The 21,282-nt window shown below is 45.3% G+C and overlaps 1 protein-coding gene across 1 annotated transcript in view; it reads right to left on the bottom strand.

Annotated features, from left to right (window-relative positions):
* Nucleotides 1-21,282, bottom strand: part of LOC126212810 (actin-binding Rho-activating protein-like) — a 190,988-nt gene that overhangs the window by 43,632 nt on the left and 126,074 nt on the right. Inside the window, exon 3 of the mRNA XM_049940218.1 lies at nucleotides 20,011-20,161. Coding sequence (XP_049796175.1) covers nucleotides 20,011-20,161 — 151 coding nt within the window. The remainder of the gene's footprint in view (nucleotides 1-20,010; nucleotides 20,162-21,282) is intronic.

The following is a 21,282-nucleotide window of genomic DNA, read 5'->3' as shown; positions in this document are numbered from 1 at the left end:
TAACAAAAGTTTTACTTACACTGGGCACGTTTGGCTTTATTTTAAAGCACTTCAATCAATCAAAAGGAAGTAGACAAAATACATTAAACAAAACTGTGGACTTACAAAAACATTAGGACTTGAATATACCGTCTGTCAGTGAAGTGCTCAGAGCTATGTCAAATATAATTTTGTGTGTGGCACACACAAACAGCATTTATTTGCTAAAACACTGATGAGCCAACACAAACGTTGAATAATGTGCTACCGCAGCACAAAACTACGAAAGGTGACTTGGCAATGGAGGACACAAAATACAGTCCTCTTATGATGCTTCAAAAGAGAGAAACGCATCTGGTCTAAATAAGTCGCTTATTACAGTTGCAGAAGAGGGATATATTTCAATACCATTGGTAAAACTGCGACTGTGGAACAAAAACAAGATATAGAACATGAATACCATTGTGTATGTGCCATACCTTTTCACCTTTCACTTTAAAATAAAGCCAAACGCGCCCTGTGTAAATAAAACTTTTATTACAGTCGCGAAAGACGGAATATTTCTCAATATTACATACGACACCTATGTGGTACTTAAATTAAATGAGATATTGTTATACAGTAAATATTATATGAAATTTAGGTATCTTGTCCACATTTCATTCTCAACATTGTGGCAACTAAAATCGACCATACGGAAAGTATACGCTATGGACTTTTACCTCTGCAAACTCTTCAAAATTTCGTGCAATGGTTTACTACATTTAATGCTACACATCAAAATTAAGTCATTTATGGGGGGAAGGTATCAGTCAAGAAGACGTGTAAAAATCAAATTTTTTGGCCAAATAGTTTTTGTGAAATCGAATGATAAGTGTGTCAAAGCAGTGGGAACACCATGTGTCTGCACAGGCGAGAAGTGCAGTGATGACAAAATCGCGCACAGCGCGGAATGCGGGGAGCACGTGTCTGCAGCAGCGAAAAAGTTAATGAAGAGGCAAAGCACTAGAAATTTCATTCAAACGAATAAAAATCGTGAAGTAAGGCACTCCAATATTGTTTTTAAATAAAGAAAATATTAAGCCCCACACAAAGTTTGAACTCGTGACCTTTCACCTGGCAGCCCAACACCTTAACCGTTCCGCTACATCGGCTCATTGAACAGTGTAACTCCATAAGGACTCTAACACCTCACGCAACTACTTAAAAACACCGTTGGTATGACTATGAATTACTCACGCTTCGTCGAAGTACAATAGGAAATAAACAATTAAGGCTGTTCTTTATTGCGAAAAAGCAGTTCGTGAGATTCAAACAACCATCTTTCCTTGCTATCGCCTGAATTAGGAGTCTTATTGCTTGTAAGGTTTAATTAATTAATAGAATATGAAGCAATTGGTATAAAGAATGCTTTTTCCAAACTTTCTATAAAAGAAAGTCTGCTATCAAGACATTGCTTTTGTTCTATTACTGTATTTATGACTGAACGTTTCTAAAACTGAAGAGACTCGTCCGTGCTCTGCACTGCAGTCGAGATCTGGCAACGTCGTTCTCTGTTCATTGGCTGACTGTGTTTTCTGACGTCAGATGCGCAGAACGAACCTAAACTCGGCCGCCAAGATATATGACGCGCACTTTAGTGACAAAAAAAACAACGTCATATTATGGCTCCCATTGTCCCACGCAACATTTGTCCCACAAACTTTTCAGCTATTATCATACTTGCGGAGTTATTCTAGATGGCTATAGTTAGTGACTCACCCTGTATAATGGATGGTCCGCCTGTCATGAAATATAGTGGTCACTTCCGCATTACATAGGATCGTCCCGAAACTTTTGACGAGACGGTGTATTCGAGCTTGTCCTTTGTGTATTTGAATCCTATTTCTGCGCATGGAGAGCTTACTGGAGGTGTTGCTACAACCAGTTGGAGAATGTGTGGTGACTGGTGCACGGTCTAGTCCAGTGCTCGAATCTGAGACTTTTTGAAGGTGGCTGAACTGCTTCAGGGCGTTTACTAGCGGCATGGCACTGATGTCGAATTTAACCCGGTCTCTCGTGTAAAAGCACGGCTGGTGACTCATTTTTAGGCTGATTTGTGTGACAGTGTAGCGGTCCAGAAGCTTAATTCGTGCTCGCGATTTCGCGTTTCTTAGTCAACCTGCGGACCCGAGCGTTGCGTGATTTGTCTCGCACGCCACTCAATGCTAAGTATCTGCAAGGTGCCTCGCGGTGTGCAGCGGAGAGTACTTTGTGTCCCACTCTCTCTTCCATTCGCGACTGTTTCATGCGAAGAAGAACATTCGATGTACTTTCACAAATTTTTTCACTACGCTCATTTGGCGAGACATGTTGTTGTGGTCTTCTTTCCCAAGACTGGTTTGATGGAGCTCCCCATGCTACTCTATCCCATGCATGCCTTTCCAACACCGAACAACTATTGCTGCCTAAATGGCTCTGAGCACTATGCGACTTAACTTCCAAGGTCATCAGTCGCCTAGAACTTAGAACTAATTAAACCTAACTAACCTAAGGACATCACACACATCGGTGCCCGAGGCAGGATTCGAACCTGCGACCGTAGCGGTTGCGCCGTTCCGGACTGCAGCGCCTAGAACCGCACGGCCACTCCGGCCGTCCAAGGGCTGCCCAAATCCTTCTGAATCTGCGTACTGCATTCACCTCTTTGTTTCTCTCTGCAATCCCCTACCCCACACTTCCCTCCAGTACTAAACTGGTGATCCCTTGATGTCTCAGAATGTGCGCAACTAACCAATCAATTCTTCTAGTCAAGTAGTAGCAGAAACTTCCTTCCAACCCAATTCTGTTCAGTACCTTCTCATTAGTTACGTGATCCACCCACCTAAATTTCAGCATTCTTCTGCAGCACCACATTTCAAAAGCTTCTATTCTCATCTCGCCTGAACTGTTAACCATTTACGTTTCACTTTAAAAAAAATGGTTCAAATGGCTCTGAGCACTATGGGACTAAACACCTTAGGTCATCAGTCCCCTAGAACTTAGAACTACTTAAACCTAACTAACCTAAGGACATCACACACATCCATGCCCGAAGGAGGATTCGAACCGGCGACCGTAGCAGTCCCGCGGTTCCGAACTGCAGCGCCTAGAACCGCACGGCCACCGCGGCCGGCCGATTCACTTCAATACATGGCTACACTCCAGACAGATAGCTTCAGAAAAGACTTCCAAACACTTAAATCCATATTAGAGCTTAAAAAATTCTTTTCTTCCTAAATGCTTTTGCTGCCGTTGCCCGTCTCCATTTTACATCCTCTCTACTTTGGCCATCATCAGTTATTTTCCTGCTCAAGTAGCAAAACTCATCTACCACTTTAAGCGTCTCGTTTCCTAATCTGATTCTCTTAGTATCACCTGTTTTAATTCGACTACACTCCATTATCCTTGTTTTGCTTTTGTTGATGTTCATCTTGCATCCTCCTTTCAAGACACTGCGCATTCCGTTCAAGTGCTCTTCCAAGTCCCTGTACCGGATAAAATTAAAATGTCATCGGCAATCCTCAGGGTTTTTATTTCTTCTCGCTGAACTTTAATCTTTTCACCAAATTTTTCTTTGGTTTTATTTACTGTTTGTTCAATGTACAAACTGAATAATATCGGGGAGAGTCTACAAACTTGTTTCACTCCCTTCTCAACCACTGCTTCCCTTTCATACCCCTCGACTGTTGTGACTGCTGTCTGGTTTCTGTACAAGTTGTAAATATCTCCCTGTACGTTACATCTGCTACCTTTAGAATTTCAAAGAGACTATTCCAGTCAAAAGCCAAAAGCTTTCTCTAAGCCTACAAATGCTATAAACATTGGTTTTCCTTTCCTTAACCTATCTTTTAATATAAGTCTTGAATGTTCCTATATTTTCCAGAATGCAAACTGATCATCCTCGAGGTCAGCTTTCACCAGTTTTTCCATTCTTCTGTGAACAATTAGTTTCGTATTTTGCGAATATAACTTATTAAAGTGATAGTTCGATAATACGCAAACCTCTCAGCACCTGCTTTCTTGCGAATTGGAATTATTAAGTTCTTCTTTAAGTCTATGGGTACTTTGCCTGTACCATACATCATGAGTTTTATCATGGTTGCCTCTTCCGAGGCTGTCAGTAGCACTGGTGGAATGTCGTCGACTCCCACAGTCCTGCCGGCCGCTGTGACCGAGCGATTCCAGGCGTTTCAGTCCGGAACCGCGCTGCTGATACGGTGTCAGGTTCGAATCCTGCCTCGGGCATGGATGTGTGTGATGTCTTTAGGTTAGTTAGCTTTAAGCAGTTGTAAGTCTAGGAGACTGATGACCTCAGATGTTAAGTCCCATAGTGCTCAGAGCCATTTGAACCATTTGAACTGAGAGTCCTGTTTCGACTTTCAGTGCTCTGTCGAATTCTTCTCGCAGTATTGTGTAACTTCCATCTCATCTTCATCTACGTCGTGTTCCATTTCTATAACATTGCCTTCGTGTTAATCTCCATCGTTTCTGCTTTCCCTTCCTTGCTTAGGACTGGTTTTCCAACTGCACTCTTGTTATTCATGTGTTTCAAAACATCTACGGGTGTACTGCCGGTCTACAGTGTCCAACGGGCACAATATTTCGGCGATTATACATGTTGCCATCATCAGGTGAACTGACGGACTGAGCTCCTGTGAACGTGCCGGCACGGAGCTCCGTACGCTATGGCTGCTGAGAGGGCGGCCGCAGATTTAAATACCCTCCGCCCGCGGCGCGCTCCCTCCGCCGTCCGCGCCCCGCGCCACGGTCGCGCGGTGGAACAGATTGCAACGGCGTTTGAGATGACGTCGGAGTGTGGCTCTATCCGCCGTGGTCGTCGCAACTATACGTTTGCTCTCGATTAACCCAATCGCTGGTTCCCAAGCCTTGCTAAGATTATAGCCACAGTCTCGGTCTATGTGGTCGTCATTGGTGCGAATTTCGATGGCCTCTCTAACAACGCTGTCCCAGTATCTCGACGTCTGTACCAGAATCCTCGTGCGTTCATACTCCGTAGCGTGATTTTCCGACAAACAATGGTCAGCGACCGCCGACTTGCTCGGATACATCAGTCGAGTGTGCCTCTGGTGTTCACGGCATCGGTCCTCGACGGTACGCATCGTCTGACCAATATACGACTTGCCACATTGACACGGAACCTGGTACACGCCGGCCTTCCTCAAACCGAGGTCATGTTTGGCGCTCCCCACCGGTGCACGAGTTTTATTCGGAGCACAAAACACAGTTCCGACCCGGTGTTTCTTCAAAATGCGGGCGATTTTCTCCTAGAGTGCGCCTGTATATGGAATAAACGCAGTGCCTACCTCCTCCCTCGTGATTTCATCCATCTCCACAGGTTGTGCTATAGTGGTTGGGCGGAGAGCACGTTGAATCTGCCACTCTGAGTAGCCATTTTTTCGAAATACAGTTCTCAGATGTTCCAATTCCTGGGGTAGACTCTCTGCGTCAGAGATAGTGCGCGCCCTATGTACTAGAGTTTTAAGTACCCCATTCCTCTGTGAAGGGTGGTGGCAGCTGTCTGCGTGCAAATACAGATCAGTGTGCGTAGTCTTCCGATACACCCCATGACCTAGGGTGCCGTCAGCCCTTCTCTTGACCAAGACGTCAAGGAAAGCTAATTTACCCTCCGTTTCAGTCTCCATAGTGATGTTGGAGTGTAGGGAGTTTAGATGTGTAAGGAAGTCAAGGAGTTTATCCATACCACGTGGCCAGATGACGAACGTGTCGTCCACGTAACGGAAAAAGGAAGTAGGTTTCCATTCGGATGACGACAGGGCTTCCTCCTCGAAGTTCTCCATGTACAAATTCGCTACCACCGGTGAGAATGCTACCCATGGCGACTCCCTCCGTTTGTTCACAGGAGCTCAGTCGGTCAGTTCACCTGATGATGGCGACATGTATGATCGCCGAAATATTGTGCCCGTTGGACGCTGTAGACCGGCAGTACACCCGTGGATATTTTGATTATCAAATACGCCGGGAGAAACTCAAGAATCACTTCATGCATTTGTTCCTCTTTCCTCCAAAGGCCTATTTCATTTTCCTTCCTCTAATGAAATACGCTTCGAAATCCTTCCATTCCCGCTTAGCCATTTTGCGCTTCTTGTCAATCTCATTTTTAGATGTTTTTGTTTCCTTTCGGCAACTTCATTTGCTGCAGTTTTACATTTTCTCCTTTCATTAATTACATTCAATATCTCCTGTGTTATCCAAGGATTTCTATTAGGCTTCATCTTTTACCTGCTTTGTCCTCTGCTATCTTCAGTATTTCATCTCTCACACTCACCCATTCGTTTTCTGCTGTATTGATTTCCCCCGTTCTAGTCAGTAGTTGCCTAACGCTCCCTTTGAACTCTCAGCATCCTCTGGATCTTTCAGGTTATTCAGGTCACATCACCTTAAATTCCTATATATTTGAAAATTCTTCAGTTTTAATCTACAGCCCATAGCTATCACATTACGGTTCGACTCCACATCTTCAGCTGGAAATGTCTTACGATTTAAAATATGGTTCTGAAATGTCTGTCTTACGATTATATAGTCAAACTGAAACCTTCCAGTGCCTCCACTTCTATTCCACATATATAACCTTCCTTGACGATTCTTAAAACAATTTGATGATTAATTTATGCTCTGTGCAATCTTCCACGAGGCAGCTTCCTCTTTCATTCCTTTCCCCCAGATCGTATTCAGCTACAGCTTTTGCTTTCCATCCTTTTCCTACTATCGAATTCCTATCCCCTATCACAGTTACATTTTCGTCTCTTATCTGATGAACTAATGTGGTGGGTGTTGGCTGTCTTGGCTATAATAATGCGTTCACTATGTTCTTCATAGTAGCTTTCCCACTAATTATTTAACCTAATCCTACATCACCCCTATTTTATTTTGATTTCATAATCCTGTATTGATCCGACCAGAAGTCCTGTTCCTCCTGCCACCGAACTTCACTAATTCCCACTGTATCTAACTTAAAATCCCTCCATTTCCCTTTTTAAATTTTCTAACCTATCTTTGCGATTACATGATCTAAAGCACCACGTTTACATCTACAGAAGGCCAGTTTTGTTTCTTCTGATGAGTAGTACCTGCCTGGAGATCCGAATGGGGGACAGTTTTACCTCAGAAGTATTTTTCCCAAGAGGATCGTTTAACCATACAGTAAAGCCAGCTCGTGCAAGCACTCGTTTTACCGAACCTCCACTATTGTGATGTGATTCAACAAGGCATGAGCAGTGAAAACAAAAGACGGCTAGAGCTAACCATGAATGCCTGTGTGCGTTACACCTGCAACATTCGCCGATACGATCATGTTAGTGCTTCATACTCCCAGCTAGGGTGGCTGCGGCCGGACAAATTGCGCGACTACCACACTCTATGTCTACTCCACCGACTCCTCGAGGCGCAAACACCCCAGTACCTTGCTTCAGAGATTAAAAACCTGTCATGTCATCATAATCGAAACACGAGGTCACTCTTATTTGGTATCCTAACTGTGCCCACTCACAAAACAAAAACTTTTGCAAACTCCTTCTCAGTTGCCGCTGTCCGCCTCTGGAACAAACTGCCCCTTACCTTGCGCAAAATTCAATCTCCTGCTGCTTTTAAGAAGAAGTTGAAGCATTTCCTACTATCATCCTCATAAAGTTCTCCACAAAATTAATGTACAAGTACAATTCCCTCATCTGTCAAATAGCAAAGCTAGCGTCTCCTATGTTGCTCCTGAGATGCCTTCCTCTTCATCTATCTCTATTAGCCACGCAATATTCTTTTCCTTTATATTTCCTTAATTATGTTTCATTCTCTATTCTTCTCCTCCCTTCACCATGAGTCTCCCTCATACTCCCTGCTGCCAGCACTCCTATCTCAAATCTGTCTGTTCAATAATGTGTAATTATAACAGTACTTGTGATCTAAGAATATAAACTCTATATGTATGTATTTTTCCAGGTGTACCTTTCAATTTGTTTATTTCACTTTTTGTACTAGACGTAGTTTAACATGCCTACTAAAACATATGAATGTAAAATAAGTAGAATGCCTGGTTAGATGTAAGAGAGGGTCTGATGGCCCTAATCTTGCCAGGTTAAATAAATCAATAAATAAATAAAAATAAATAAATAAATCTGCACGCCCTCGGACACAATTGTGGCTGTAGTTTCCCCTTGCTTTCAGCCGTTCGCAGTACCAGCACAGCAAGGCCATTTTGGTTGATGTTGCAAGGCCAGATCAGTCAATCATCCGGAGTGTTGTCCCTGCAGCTACTGTAAAGGCTGCTGCCTCTCTTCAGGAACCACACGCTCATCTGGTCTCTCAACTGACACCCTTCCATTGTGATTGCACCTGCGCTACGGCTGTGTGTATTGCTGAGGCACGCAAGCCACCTCACAAACGGCAAGGTGTGTGGTTAATGGGGGGTGGTCGCGAAACATATATGGGGGAAAAATAGTTTGTTGCCCAGCCATTTTGTCCCACATGCATTTCGCGATTCCTCCGTGAACCACGGACCGAGACATATGTGGGAAAAAAGTAATATGTTGCACAATTAGTTTTCTGTCACACACTCCCTGAATTTCGACAGTAACCTTTTCTGTGGCAGCATGTAGCATCTGCCGCCACTGGAGTTTGTTGAGCATCTCTGTACCGCACCAGTGTTCACTAAAAAAAAAAAAAAAAAAAAAAAAAAAAAAAAAAAAAAAAAACCGCGATGAAATGCATTGTTCATCGTTGTCTACGTCTTCTGTTAATCCAACCTAGTAAGGGGGCGAGACTGATCGGCAGTCTGTTTTAGTAAATGGCTAATACGGTGCATGACATGATCTCAGTTGCAGGCTGCTTAGCTAACGACTTTCAGGAACAACAAGAATTTGATTTTCACTATTTCAAATAATTATTGTCCGAAATCAAAAAATTTAAAATGTTGTCGTAATCTGCTCATTAAGCGGTATAATTCTATATCACACGTTTAACACATTAAGGAAAAAATATAGTTGGAAATTGTGTGAATGTCTTGAGGCAGTGTAACTCATGGCGCGCAAATTACCCAGACTATATTCATCCATCACAGCCTATGAGAATGTGAGCACTTAGTGACTTCCAACAAACTTTAAATATAAATTCAGATAGTTTCTAAACTTTCTCTGCCTTACGTGCTTAACGTCAAATATTTTATTAAGTCATTCATATAGAAATAATAGGAGGTCTGAAGCTGTTTCACACGTGATACTTCGATTCTTTAAGGAATCAGGAGTGGGAGGGGTTTACTGGTGTTGAGTGGTAAAAAAATGGTTCAAATGTCTCTGAGCACTATGGGACTTAACATCTATGGTCATCAGTCCCCTAGAACTTAGAACTACTTAAACCAAACTAACCTAAGGACACCACACACATCCATGCCCGAGGCAGGATTCGAACTTGCGACCGTAGCAGTCGCGCGGCTCCGGACTGAGCGCCTAGAACCGCTAGACCACCGCGGCCGGCTGTTGAGTGGTAAATTCGAGGGCGAATTTCTCCGAAGGGTGGAGGAATGTTGAGTGGTACTTAAGATAAGTAAATAAATTAGTGAAATCAAAGTGAAGTAGAAATTAGAAAATAAATGAAAAACTTGGTTTAGTTTAGAGACTTACATACTGGCAAACAGCGGGCAGAGCAGAGGAGACAATGACCGTGAAGTCAGCAAGTTCCACATAAGCGGACGCTGTCGATTCAGCCGTCAGGGCATCGCCCGACCGGCTCACGTGTTTCTCAGTTGTCACATGTGAGCAAAGGCCCTCCCTCGCCTACATTCCAAGAGCCAATGACCGACGTTAAGAAGACTCTTCGAGAAGCTTTTCAACATGACACAAGAGGCAATGACCGTGAAGTCGCTCACCTCCAGTAAACTGAAGTGAATAAATACGCGAGATGCAGTGGGCCCGACAGACGAAGGTTGGTTGGTTGGTTGGTTTTGGGGAAGGAGACCAGACAGCGTGGTCATCGGTCTCATCGGATTAGGGAAGGATGGGGAAGGAAGTCGGCCGTGCCCTTCCAGAGGAACCATCCCGGCATTTGCCTGGAGTGATTTAGGGAAATCACGGAAAACCTAAATCAGGATGGCCGGACGCGGGATTGAACCGTCGTCCTCCCGAATGCGAGTCCAGTGTCTTACCACTGCGCCACCTCGCTCGGTCCCGACAGACGAAGAAAGAAGGGAAGAAAGAAGGGAAGAAGAGCAGTAGTTTTCAGTCAGTTTAGGTGCTGAAGACCGTCATGCAAGAAGAGACTACATCATGCACAGACGCACCAAGTCCGCCGCTGTAATGGAATAGCAATCAGCAGCCTCGGCGCCAGGAGTTAGAAGGTATTTGAAGACTGATTTTTACATACCTGGGTGACTCGTGAGGACGGGAAGGAGATGGCCTCACATTAGCAGTCACCTGTGAGCTGGGATGAAGATCTGACAGCCGAAGACTAGCAAGCGGGAGTCCGTTGTTCGAGTCCAGGACACTGGCCTTCCCCCGCCGCGCCGCTTTGCTGGCCGACGCACAGCACTGACACACGCGGCCGCTTAGAGAAGAGAAAGACTGGGAAGCCACATCCGAGGTACCACCGTCCGATGCACGACTTCGCTCTCAATAATTAAACGGGCCACCTCGCGCTGCGCGTCTCCAGTCAACTGGGCGTGACGGTGACACGAGATACACACCGCCACGCGTAATCAGACGCCGCCACTGCCGCAGCAGAAGGCTTCGCAAACGACACAGCTGCCGCTCTCCGTGCCAGAACATCCAGTAAGCAAACAATTGCACAAAAGTTTCAATAAAAGTTATCTTATGTAAAAATGCTGTTTCATTCTACCTCATACCCGAGCCAAGGAAGAACCCACCCTGCCCTCATGTTGTTGAGAGGGAAAAATTAATTTATTTAGTATTTTCACCCTGACATAATACTTTAGAATGCTCATCCTGACAATTGACTAGCATCAAAAGAGAAAACCCAGTTACATTTAGTGACAGAACTGTTACACTGGTACTCATGGGTCGGTCGAACAAGTGTCTTGTAAGCCACTCCTTTCGTGGATGAGTTACATTTTCTTAAGATACTTCTTATGAATCTCTGTCTGGCATCTGATTTTCCTACTATTTGTATCGTGTGGACGTTCGAATCCAGGCCGCTCCATGCGATCACTCCTAGCTACGGTATGGCAGGTAGTTACTGTTTCTCGTTACTTGCCAACAACAGCATAATGGGACGCCATGGATCTCTTCGCCTATTTACGCAAAGTACGTTGCATTTATCTACGGTCAGGTTCAATTTCCAGTCGCTAAACCAATAGCCGACCCCCTGCAGATCTTCCTACGTCTCGCTGCAGCCCTTCTGGCGTCGCTAGCTTAGTGTAAACAACAGCGTAGACCCTCATTAGCCTCAAGGAGCTTCAGACGCTGTTCACTAAGTGATTTATGCACGCGATAATTCGAAAGTCATGTCCTATTGGATAAATAGGATGAACCAGAACTCCCTCAACAAACTTTTGGAGGTGGCAGTATGTGCCAAAACAAGGAAAAATATCTTACACTTACAAGTTCGTGGTGCCCTCCACCGGTAATATTAGAATTCAGTATGCCTTGATGACAGCTTCCACTCCCTCAGACATGTGTTCAATCAGGTGCTGAAACGTTTCTTGGGGAATGGCAGCCCATTCTTCACGGAGCGCTGCACTGAGGAGAAGTATCGATGTCGGTCGGTGAGGCCAGGCGCACAGTCGGCGTTCCAAAACATCCCAAAGGTGTTCTACAGGATTCAGGTCAGGACTCTGTGCAGGCCAGTCCATTAGAGGGATGTTATTGTCATGTAACCACTCCGCCACAGGCCGTGCATTATGAACAGGTGCTCGATCGTTTTCAAAGATTCAGTCGCAATACCCGAATTGCTTTTCAACAGTTGGAAGCAACAAGGTGCTTAAAACACCATTGTAGGCCTGACCTGTGATAGTGCCACGCAAAATAGCAACGGGTGTAAGACCCTTTCATGAAAAACACGACCACACCATAACAACACCGCCTCCGAATTTTGCTGTCGGCACTACACACGCTGGCAGATGACGTTCACCGGGCATTCGCCATACCAGCATCCTACCAGCGGATCGCCACATTGTGTACCGTGATTCGTCAGTCCACAGAACGTTTTTCCACTGTTCAATCGTCGAGTGTTTCCGCTCCTTACACCAAGCAATGCTTACTTTGGCATTTACCAGCGTGATGTGTGGCTTATGAGCAGCCACTCGACCATGAAATCCAAATTTTCTCGCCTCCCGCCTAACTGTCATAGTGCTTGTAGTGGATCCTGATGTAGTTTGGAATTCCCGTGTGATGAAAGATAACTAACTGAAACCCCCAGCTGCCGACAGGTGTTGTTGATATACCTCGATGTCGACGGCTGAAAATGTGTGCCCCGACCGGGACTCGAACCCGGGATCTCCTGCTTACATGGCAGACGTTCTATCCATCTGAGCCGCCGAGGACACAGATGAATAGCGCGAGTGCAGGGACTTATCCCTTGCACGCTTCCCGTGAGACTCACATTCCCAACTGTCCACAATTCTACATATGTATTGTACCTTATAGACATTTGCCCATCCACTCATTACTCGCGCACGCTTTGGCGATTCCCGTAAGAGTTTGGGCAACCTGTGCGCATTCGCACAGACGAAGGTCAATGGCTGGGTAGCCTTTAACTATATATATGAAGACAGTAACTGTTCTCGAAAGAAGCGTGCAAGGGATAAGTCCCTGCAGTCGCGCTATTCATCTATGTCCTCGGTGGCTCAGATGGATAGAGCGTCTGCCATGTAAGCAGGAGATCCCGGGTTCGAGTCCTGGTCGGGGCACACATTTTCAGCTGTCCACATCGAGGTATATCAACAACACCTGTCGGCAGCTGAGGGTTTCAGTTAGTCATCATTTATTCCACGGAAAAGCTGCACGGTCATCAACAGTATTCTGTTCTTTCGAGAACAGTTACTGTCTTCATATATCCCGTGTGATGGTCTGGATAGATGTCTGCCTATTCCACATTACGACCCTCTTCAACTGTCGGCGGTCTCTGCCAGTCAACAGACGAGGTCGGCCTGTACGCTTTTGTGCTGCCGGCCGGGGTGGCCGAGCGGTTCTCGGCGCTACAATCTGCAACCACGCGACCTCTACGGTCGCGGTTTCGAATCCTGCCTCGGACATGGATGTCTGTGATGTTATTAGGTTTAAGTAGTTATAAGGTCTAGGGGACTGATGACGTCAGATGTTAAGTCCCATAGTCCTCAGTGCCATTTGAACCATTTTGCTTTTGTGCTGTACGTGTCCCTTCACGTTTCCACGTCACTGTCACATCGGAAACAGTGGACCTAGGGATGTTCAGGAGCGTAGAAATCTCGTGTACAGACGTATGACACACGTGACACCGAATCACCTGACCACGTTCGAAGTCCGTGAGTTCCGCGGAGCGCCCCATTCTGCTCCCTCACGATGGTATGGAGTACCTGGCAGTAAGTGGCAGCACAGTGCACCTAATATGAAGAACGTATGGTTTTTGGGGTGTCCGGATACTGTTGATCACATAGTGTAGCTTAACAACTGCAAGTCAGTTTCACAATACAGTAAGATTTTCAATTAAGTTATTACAGTCATTCTCCTCAGTCACGTTCCGCCTTCCAATTCCAAGTCGTTTTTATTTGAACAAATTCTAAATGTGTCTCAGTCAAAAATCTTGCATTTTCGCTTTCGAAACTGTAGTAGTGCAGAGAGCAGAAAAAAAAGAAAAAAAATGGTTCAAATGGCTCTGAGCACTAAGGGACTTAACATCTGAGGTCATCAGTCCCCTAGAACTTAGAACTACGTAAACCTAACTAACCTAAGGACATGACACACATCCATGCCCCAGGCAGGATTCGAACCTGCGACCGTAGCGGTCGCGCCGGTCCAGACTGAAGCGCCTTGAACCGCTCGGCCACATCGGCCGGCCAGAGAGCAGAACAGCGCATTACTCAAGACGACAGCAATACGAGTAAAGAAATATAATTTACAGAGTTTTTGTATTTTCGCACAGGGACCACTTTTGTACTTAATCAGTTTTACAGGACCTTAGTAAGATCGAGTAGATCTGAACGTACTTACCTCTTATTTGTCATTATCACGCACAGGTTTTCATTAGTTTGCGTTTATGGGTATTGCCTTCTTGCTAGTAGACAGATTGTTAAAAACTGGGTCAGGTAAATATACAGATATACGTAATTAACCACCCAGTCAGCACACCACTTGATATAACTGTTCTTTGTTAGACATAAAGATCACACCTTACTTTAGATGTAAACGTTACAGTGTGACAGGAGATTCCTCAGGTTATTCTGAAAAATTGTCAACTGTTTTTTTGTATTTGCCTGGTTCTCCAGAAATGTAAATCATCCGACATAATAGCTTCACGCGAGCATAGGGTCGGAAATTGTCTTTGCTGTACCGGAGATCTTCACTAAAGCGTTCGGCAACCCTTCGGGCACCTCAGCCACGCGTGCAGCCTACACTGCCCCTGCACACATCAGCGTCGCGTACTAGCCCCGTCGCAGTAACAGACGGACACTGCACAGACACACAAACGTGACTAGAAAATAGTGCCGCGAGAATTCCGTCGCCTTCCGCTATAGAGGTCGGCGCTAGAGCTGCACAGGTCAAGTCTTCCACTTTCGACAGTCTCTCCTAACCTCTGGGCGAGTGCTACACATCCCATCGTCTTAGGATGCTGTCGAAGTCCACCGTAGGAAGCGACGCCGGGTTTATACACTCTCATCGTTGTTTCCCTTGGTGCAATCGGACTGTATCCAGGACAGACTTTTATGTTCCTGTGCTAATCCACATACTCTGTGCTAATCTACATACTCTGCAAGCCACCTAATGGTGTGTAGCGGAGAGTACTTTCGCTACCACTACCTGATCCGTCCAACCCTGTTCCACTCGGGAATAGTGGGTGGGAAGAATTATTATCGGTAAGCCTTTGTATTGGCTCTAATTTCTCGAATTTCCTCCTCGTGGAGATGTATGTTTCCTACTGAAAAGTGCTGTCCAGAAATTTCAATAGTAACTCTTCCCGTGATGCCTAAGGTCTCTCTTGTAGCCAGTGGAGTTTGTTTAGCATCTCCGTAACGCTCTCTCGCCAGCTAAACGATCCCGTGACGAAACGCTCAGCTCTTCGTTGGATCTTCTCTATCTCCTCTATCAGTCCTGATAGGGATCCCGGGTGGATGTACTCAAGAATCGGGCAAACAAGCGCCTTATAAGCCACTTCTTTAGCGGATGAGTTACATTTTCTTAAGATTCTTCCGATGAATCAGAGTCTGGTGTCTGCTTTTCCCACTATCTGTTTTATATGGTCATTGCATTTAGGGTCTGGTCTAGATAGTTACGCCTAGATATTTTACGGCAGACGCTGTCTCCAGCTGTTTGTCATCAATAGTGTAACTGTACAGTAGTGGATTTCTTTTCCTACGTATGCGAAATGTGTTACATTTACGTTCAGGGTAAACTGCCAGAACCTGCACCATTCATCAATTCTCTGCAGGTTGTTCTGCAAGTCCTTACTATCTTCTAGCTTTGCTACTTTGGTATAGACATCTGCATCATCTGTGAATAGCCTTAAAGGGCATCCGACGCTTTCTACTAGATTATTTAAATATATTGTAAACAGCAACGTTCCCATCACATTTCCCTGTGGTACTCCGGATATTACCTTTACATACGTCGATTTTGTTCCGTTAAGAGCGAGGTGTTGAGTTATATCTGCAAGAAAGTCTTGAACCCAATCGCAAGTCCGCTCCGATACTCCGTAAGCTCGTATTTTTTTCATTAAACGGCAATGCGGGACGGTGTCTAATTGTACGTAGCATGTTTAGGTTTTTATGTTGGTAACGCGCTCTGTATGAAAATCACTGACTGTGCTGTGTGCAGTCTGTGGCTGGTTGGCATTGTTGGAATATTTGCTATTGTAGTGTTGGGCAGCTGGCTGTGAACAGCGCGTAGCGTCGCGCAGTTGGAGGTGAGCCGCCAGCAGTGGTGGATGTGGGGAGAGAGATATTTTGGATCTGGTAGTCACGAACATACCAGACCTCATCGACGGTGTCAGTGTTCAGACAGGGATTAGTGATCATGATGTTGTCGTTACCACTATGGTTACGAAAGTTAAAAAGTCGGTCAAGAAGACTAGGAGAGTATTCTTAATAGAAATAGCAGATAAGCAGTTATTAGCATCCCACTTAGTAAATGAATCGATTTCATTTACTTCCGGTACGAATGACGTGGAAGAATTATGGGCAAATTTTAAACACATTGTAATCACGCATTGGACAATTATGTGCCGAAAGAGTGGGTTGCGGACGGAAAAGACCCACCGTGGTTTAACAGCACAATTCGGAGAATTCTCAGGAAGCAAAGACTGTTGCACTCGCGGTACAAGAATGATCGGGACAGGCAAAAGTTAGTAGAGATTCGTGCTGCTGTAAAAAGAGCGATGCGCGAAGCATACAACCACTACCACCGTCATACCTTAGCAAAAGATCTTGCTGAAAACCCAAGGAAATTCTGGTCTTACGTAAAATCGGTAAGCGGGTCGAAGTCTTCCATCCAATCACTCACCGATCAGTCTGGCCTGGCAACGGAAGACAGCAAAACGAAAGCTGAAATTTTAAATTTAGCATTTGAGTAATCCTTCACGCAGAAGGATCGTACAAACATAGCGTCGTTCGAGTCTCGTACAGATTCCCGTATGGAGGACATAGTGATAGAAATCCCTGGGGTTGTGAAGCAGCTGAATAGGGTTGAAAATAAATAAATCGCCAGGTCCTGTGCGATTCCAATTCGGTTTTACAGAGAGTACTCTACTGCATTGGCTCCTTACTTAGCTTGCATTGCAGAGCGATATGAAGTGGGGCAAGCATGTAATGGCAATTGTGGGGAAGGCGGATAGTCGTCTTCGGTTCATTGGTAGAATTCTGGGAAGATGTGGTTCATCTGTAAAGGAGACCGCTTATAAAACACTAATATGACCTATTCTTGAGTACTGCTCGAGCATTTGGGATCCTATCAGATCGGATTGAGGGAGGACATAGAAGCAATTCAGAGGCGGGCTGCTAGATTTGTTCTTGGTAGGTTTGATCATCACACGAGTGTTACGGAAATGCTTCAGGAACTCGGGTGGGAGTCTCTAGAGGAAAGGAGGCGTTCTTTTCGTGAATCGCTACTGAGGAAATTTACAGAACCAGCATTTGAGGCTGACTGCAGTACAATTTTACTGCCGCCAACTTATATTTCCTGGAAAGACCACAAAGATAAGAGAGATTAGGGCTTGTACAGAGGCATATAGGCAGTCATTTTTCCCTCGTTCTGTTTGGGAGTGGAACAGGGAGAGAAGATGCTAGTTGTGGTACGAGGTACCCTCCGCCACACACCGTATGGTGCATTGCGGAGTATGTATGTAGATGTAGACAGCAGTGGTGGATGTGGGGAGAGAGATGGCAGAGTTTTGAGAGCGGAGGATCTGGGCGCGTGTATGTCAGAAAAAGGAAATTTGTAAGACTGGATGAGATTTTTGTGAGGTAAGTAATTCATGAAAGGTATAGATTATTGTTAGTCAGCGCCATTCTTTTGTGGGGATTATTGAAAGTCAGATTGCGTTGCGCTAAAAATATTTTGTGTGAGTTTAGTATTGATCAGAATAAGTAAAGAGACAAATGTCTCCGCACATTCAGTTTTGCTCAGCTGCTTGAAAATCAAATAACATAGAGGTTTATCAGAACAGTCATTAATAATTTTTCAGAGGGGACGTTTCAAAATGCCTTACTGAAATCAAGAAATACGGCATCAACTTGAACGCCGTTGTCCGAGTTTCACCGGATCTCTGTTTGTGGAATCCATGTTGATTTGAGATGTTCACTTTCCAAATACGTCATAATTCTAGAGCATAAACTGTGTTCCATAATTCTACAACAGACTGACGTCAACGATATAGGTCTACAATTGAGTCGATCTGTCTTACGCCCTTTCTTAAAAACAGGAACGACCGGCACTTTTTTTCCAGTCGTTAGGCACGTTTCAATTGCTGAAGCGAAGCATGATAACTTACTGCTAGGAGGGGAGTTCTTTCGCATAATAGTATTCAGGATCGCTTCACCGGACTTAGAACAGTTTCCATACCAGCGTATTTGTCTATGAAGATCCTGACTATGTTACTTTGTCAGATTATGCTATTACCATACTGTCAAGTCTTGTCAGGTGTCATGGTCACCTGACCTTCATTTCTTACATATTCCGACCTCATCACCGTATTCTGCGTATCAAGACGTTTCATTCGAGCCCAAACTCGATAGGGTAGAGTCAATTTTACATATTTCCAGTTAATTGATATGCAAATCAAATAAATAAATCGCAAGTGCGCACCGAGATTAAAAAGTCGAGGCTGGCGTACACAAACATTCAAGACTCGACGGCCACAGGAGTTTTTGTTCGGCGGAGGCAACCAGCCCGCTGCAAAGTCCATAGGAGGCTGAGTTAGCACACAGCTGTGCCGGCCAGCCGTCTGCCCAGGGACCAAAACAGTTTTCGCTAGAGAAAAGGCATAATGGCCTGTGTGTTCACCTTAAAAGCAAAACCCACTGTATTGTTTGGGAGAGCCCAGGCATACAGACCTAGTGCGCAGTTTCAGAGTTCTCTCAAGTGGACAGTAAACGCCTAATGCAGGTGCTATATATTTCTGGGCTGGTCGGCTTAGCCATTCTCCCATTTGTAAGAGTAATGCTGACTGGTGGACTATTTCTGACGCAATGAGCTGGAGGAGTGAAGGGAAGACAGCGGATGATATGCCCTTTCGCTTTTTGCTCTGAGAGAAGTTGTTCCGGTGATATTCTTGTAGCGGGAACACGTAGTGGGTGCGATTGCGCTCGTGTGTGTATGCAGAGATCGAGGAACAAAGTCTCTACTCAGTACTGCTCTGAGAGAGCACCTCTGTCGCTAGTGAATCGGAGTGATACACTATATTGAGTTGCTCGCAATTAAGCATTTGTTCACTGTATTGACCACGATACTTAATGTGCGGTGTGAACATAAAAGGTAACCTCCCATTCCGAAAAGAACCCGGAAATTTGTGTATCACTCCATAAATAAAAGTTTCACTTGATTTTCTTAAATTTTGCAATAAATAATATTTTCCGTTCGTTTAATGTTTTTCTTGCACTAACTTTCAATACTCCACACCCATGTATCCCACTCGTTACATAAGAAAATAGAATATTTTTGTGTCTTTTCCTTACAGGAGACCACTCCATAAGATATTTACTGCTCAAAGATTTTCAGGGATTTCTTTTTGGTACGTTAGGAGCGTCTGTCTGACTTCTGTAGTAGTGTGGGGTGGAAATTGCTTCTTACAGGAGCCAAAGGGTGCTTGTCAGATCGCCGGCCGCGGTGGTCGTGCGGTCTAGGCGCTGCAGTCCGGAACCGCGGGACTGCTACGGTCGCAGGTTCGAATCCTGCCTCGGGCATGGATGTGTGTGATGTTATTAGGTTAGTTAGGTTTAAGTAGTTCTAAGTTCTAGGGGACTGATGACCTAAGATGTTAAGTCTCATAGTGCTCAGAGCCATTTGAACCATTTTTTTTGCTTGTCAGATCAATACGTTGTGCAGCTCGCCAACATAACACCCACATACTGACAGTCTTCATACGTGTAAGAAAATGCAATTGCGATTTTGTCGTTATTGGGGAAACAGACGTTTCTTTCCTTGCTCAATGAACTTTTGCAAATTTTGATCACTGATTTCGCTGTGTCGGCGTGAGCGACATACCAGCCTCATTTCGAATTCTAGAGTCGCTTCGTGACCGCTGCACTGTAGTCGAGCAAACTACAGAGTACGGGTACATTTGTCCAGCACACCAATGCGGCTGGAATTCGGCATATGGTTGAGATAGGGTGCGCTGTTACCTCACCTGGAAGAGCTCGCCGAACAAGATGACGGCGCCGCCGCCCTCCAGCGGCTCGCCGTGCTCGCTGATGATGGTGCACAGCTCCAGCATCTCCTTGTGCACCTGCGATGACGCCTTCTTGCCTCGCAGCTCCGTCTTGGACCCAGCCTTCGGCCTGTGGACAGCACATTCGTCTTAAGGAAAAGTACGATACCTCTTGTCCCTGGTTACTGGCAGGTCATCTAGACTAGTACTCCATGAGCAAATAATTACAGCGAAATAGTTCCACAGTCGTTTTAATGAACATCAAGTCACTTGTTACGAGCTGGTCATCTAGACTACTGGCCATTAAAATTGCTACACCACGAATTTTAACCGACAGGAAGAAGATGCTGTGATATGCAAATGATTAGCTTTTCAGAGGATTCACACAAGGTTGGCGCCGGTGGCGACACCTACAATGTGCTGACACGAGGAAAGTTTACAACCGATTTCCCATACACAAACAGCAGTTGACCGGCGTTGCCTGGTGAAACGTTGTTGTGATGCCTCGTGTAAGGAGGAGAAATGCGTACCATCACGTTTCCGACTTTGATAAAGGTCGGATTGTAGCCTATCGCCATTGCGGTTTAACGTATCGCGACATTGCTCCTCGCGTTGGTCGAGATCCAATGTTAGCAGAATATGGAATCGGTGGGTTCAGGAGGGTAATACGGAACGCCGTGCTCGATCCCAACGGCCTCGTATCACTAGCAGTCGAGATGTGAGGCTGTAACGGATCGCGCAGCCACGTCTGGATCCGTGAGTCAACAGATGGGGACGTTTGCAAGACAACAACCATCTGCACGAACAGTTCGACGATGTTTGCAGCAGCACGGACTATCAGCTCGTAGACCGTGACTGCAGTTACCCTTGACGCTGCATCACGGACAGGAGCGCCTGTGATGGTGTACTCGACGACGAACCTGGGTGCACGAATGGCAAAACGTCATTTTTTCGGATGAATCCAGGTTCTGTTTACAGCATCATGATGGTCGCATCCATGTTTGGCGACATCGCGGTGAACGCACATTGGAAGCGTGTATTCGTCATCGTCATACTGGCGTATCACCTGCCGTGATGGTATGGGGTGTCATTGATTACACGTCTCGGTCACCTCTGGTTCGTAGTGATGACACTTTGAACAATGGACGTTACATTTCAGATGTTTTACGACCCGCGACTGTACCCTTTATTCGATTCCTGCGAAACCCGACATTTCGGCAGGATAATGCACGGCCGCATGTCCCTGTACGG

This window comes from Schistocerca nitens, chromosome 11 (assembly GCF_023898315.1).
Source record: "Schistocerca nitens isolate TAMUIC-IGC-003100 chromosome 11, iqSchNite1.1, whole genome shotgun sequence".
NCBI lineage: Eukaryota > Metazoa > Arthropoda > Insecta > Orthoptera > Acrididae > Schistocerca > Schistocerca nitens.
Note: the sequence above shows the minus strand (reverse complement) of the source record. Positions and strands in the feature narration are given on the sequence as shown.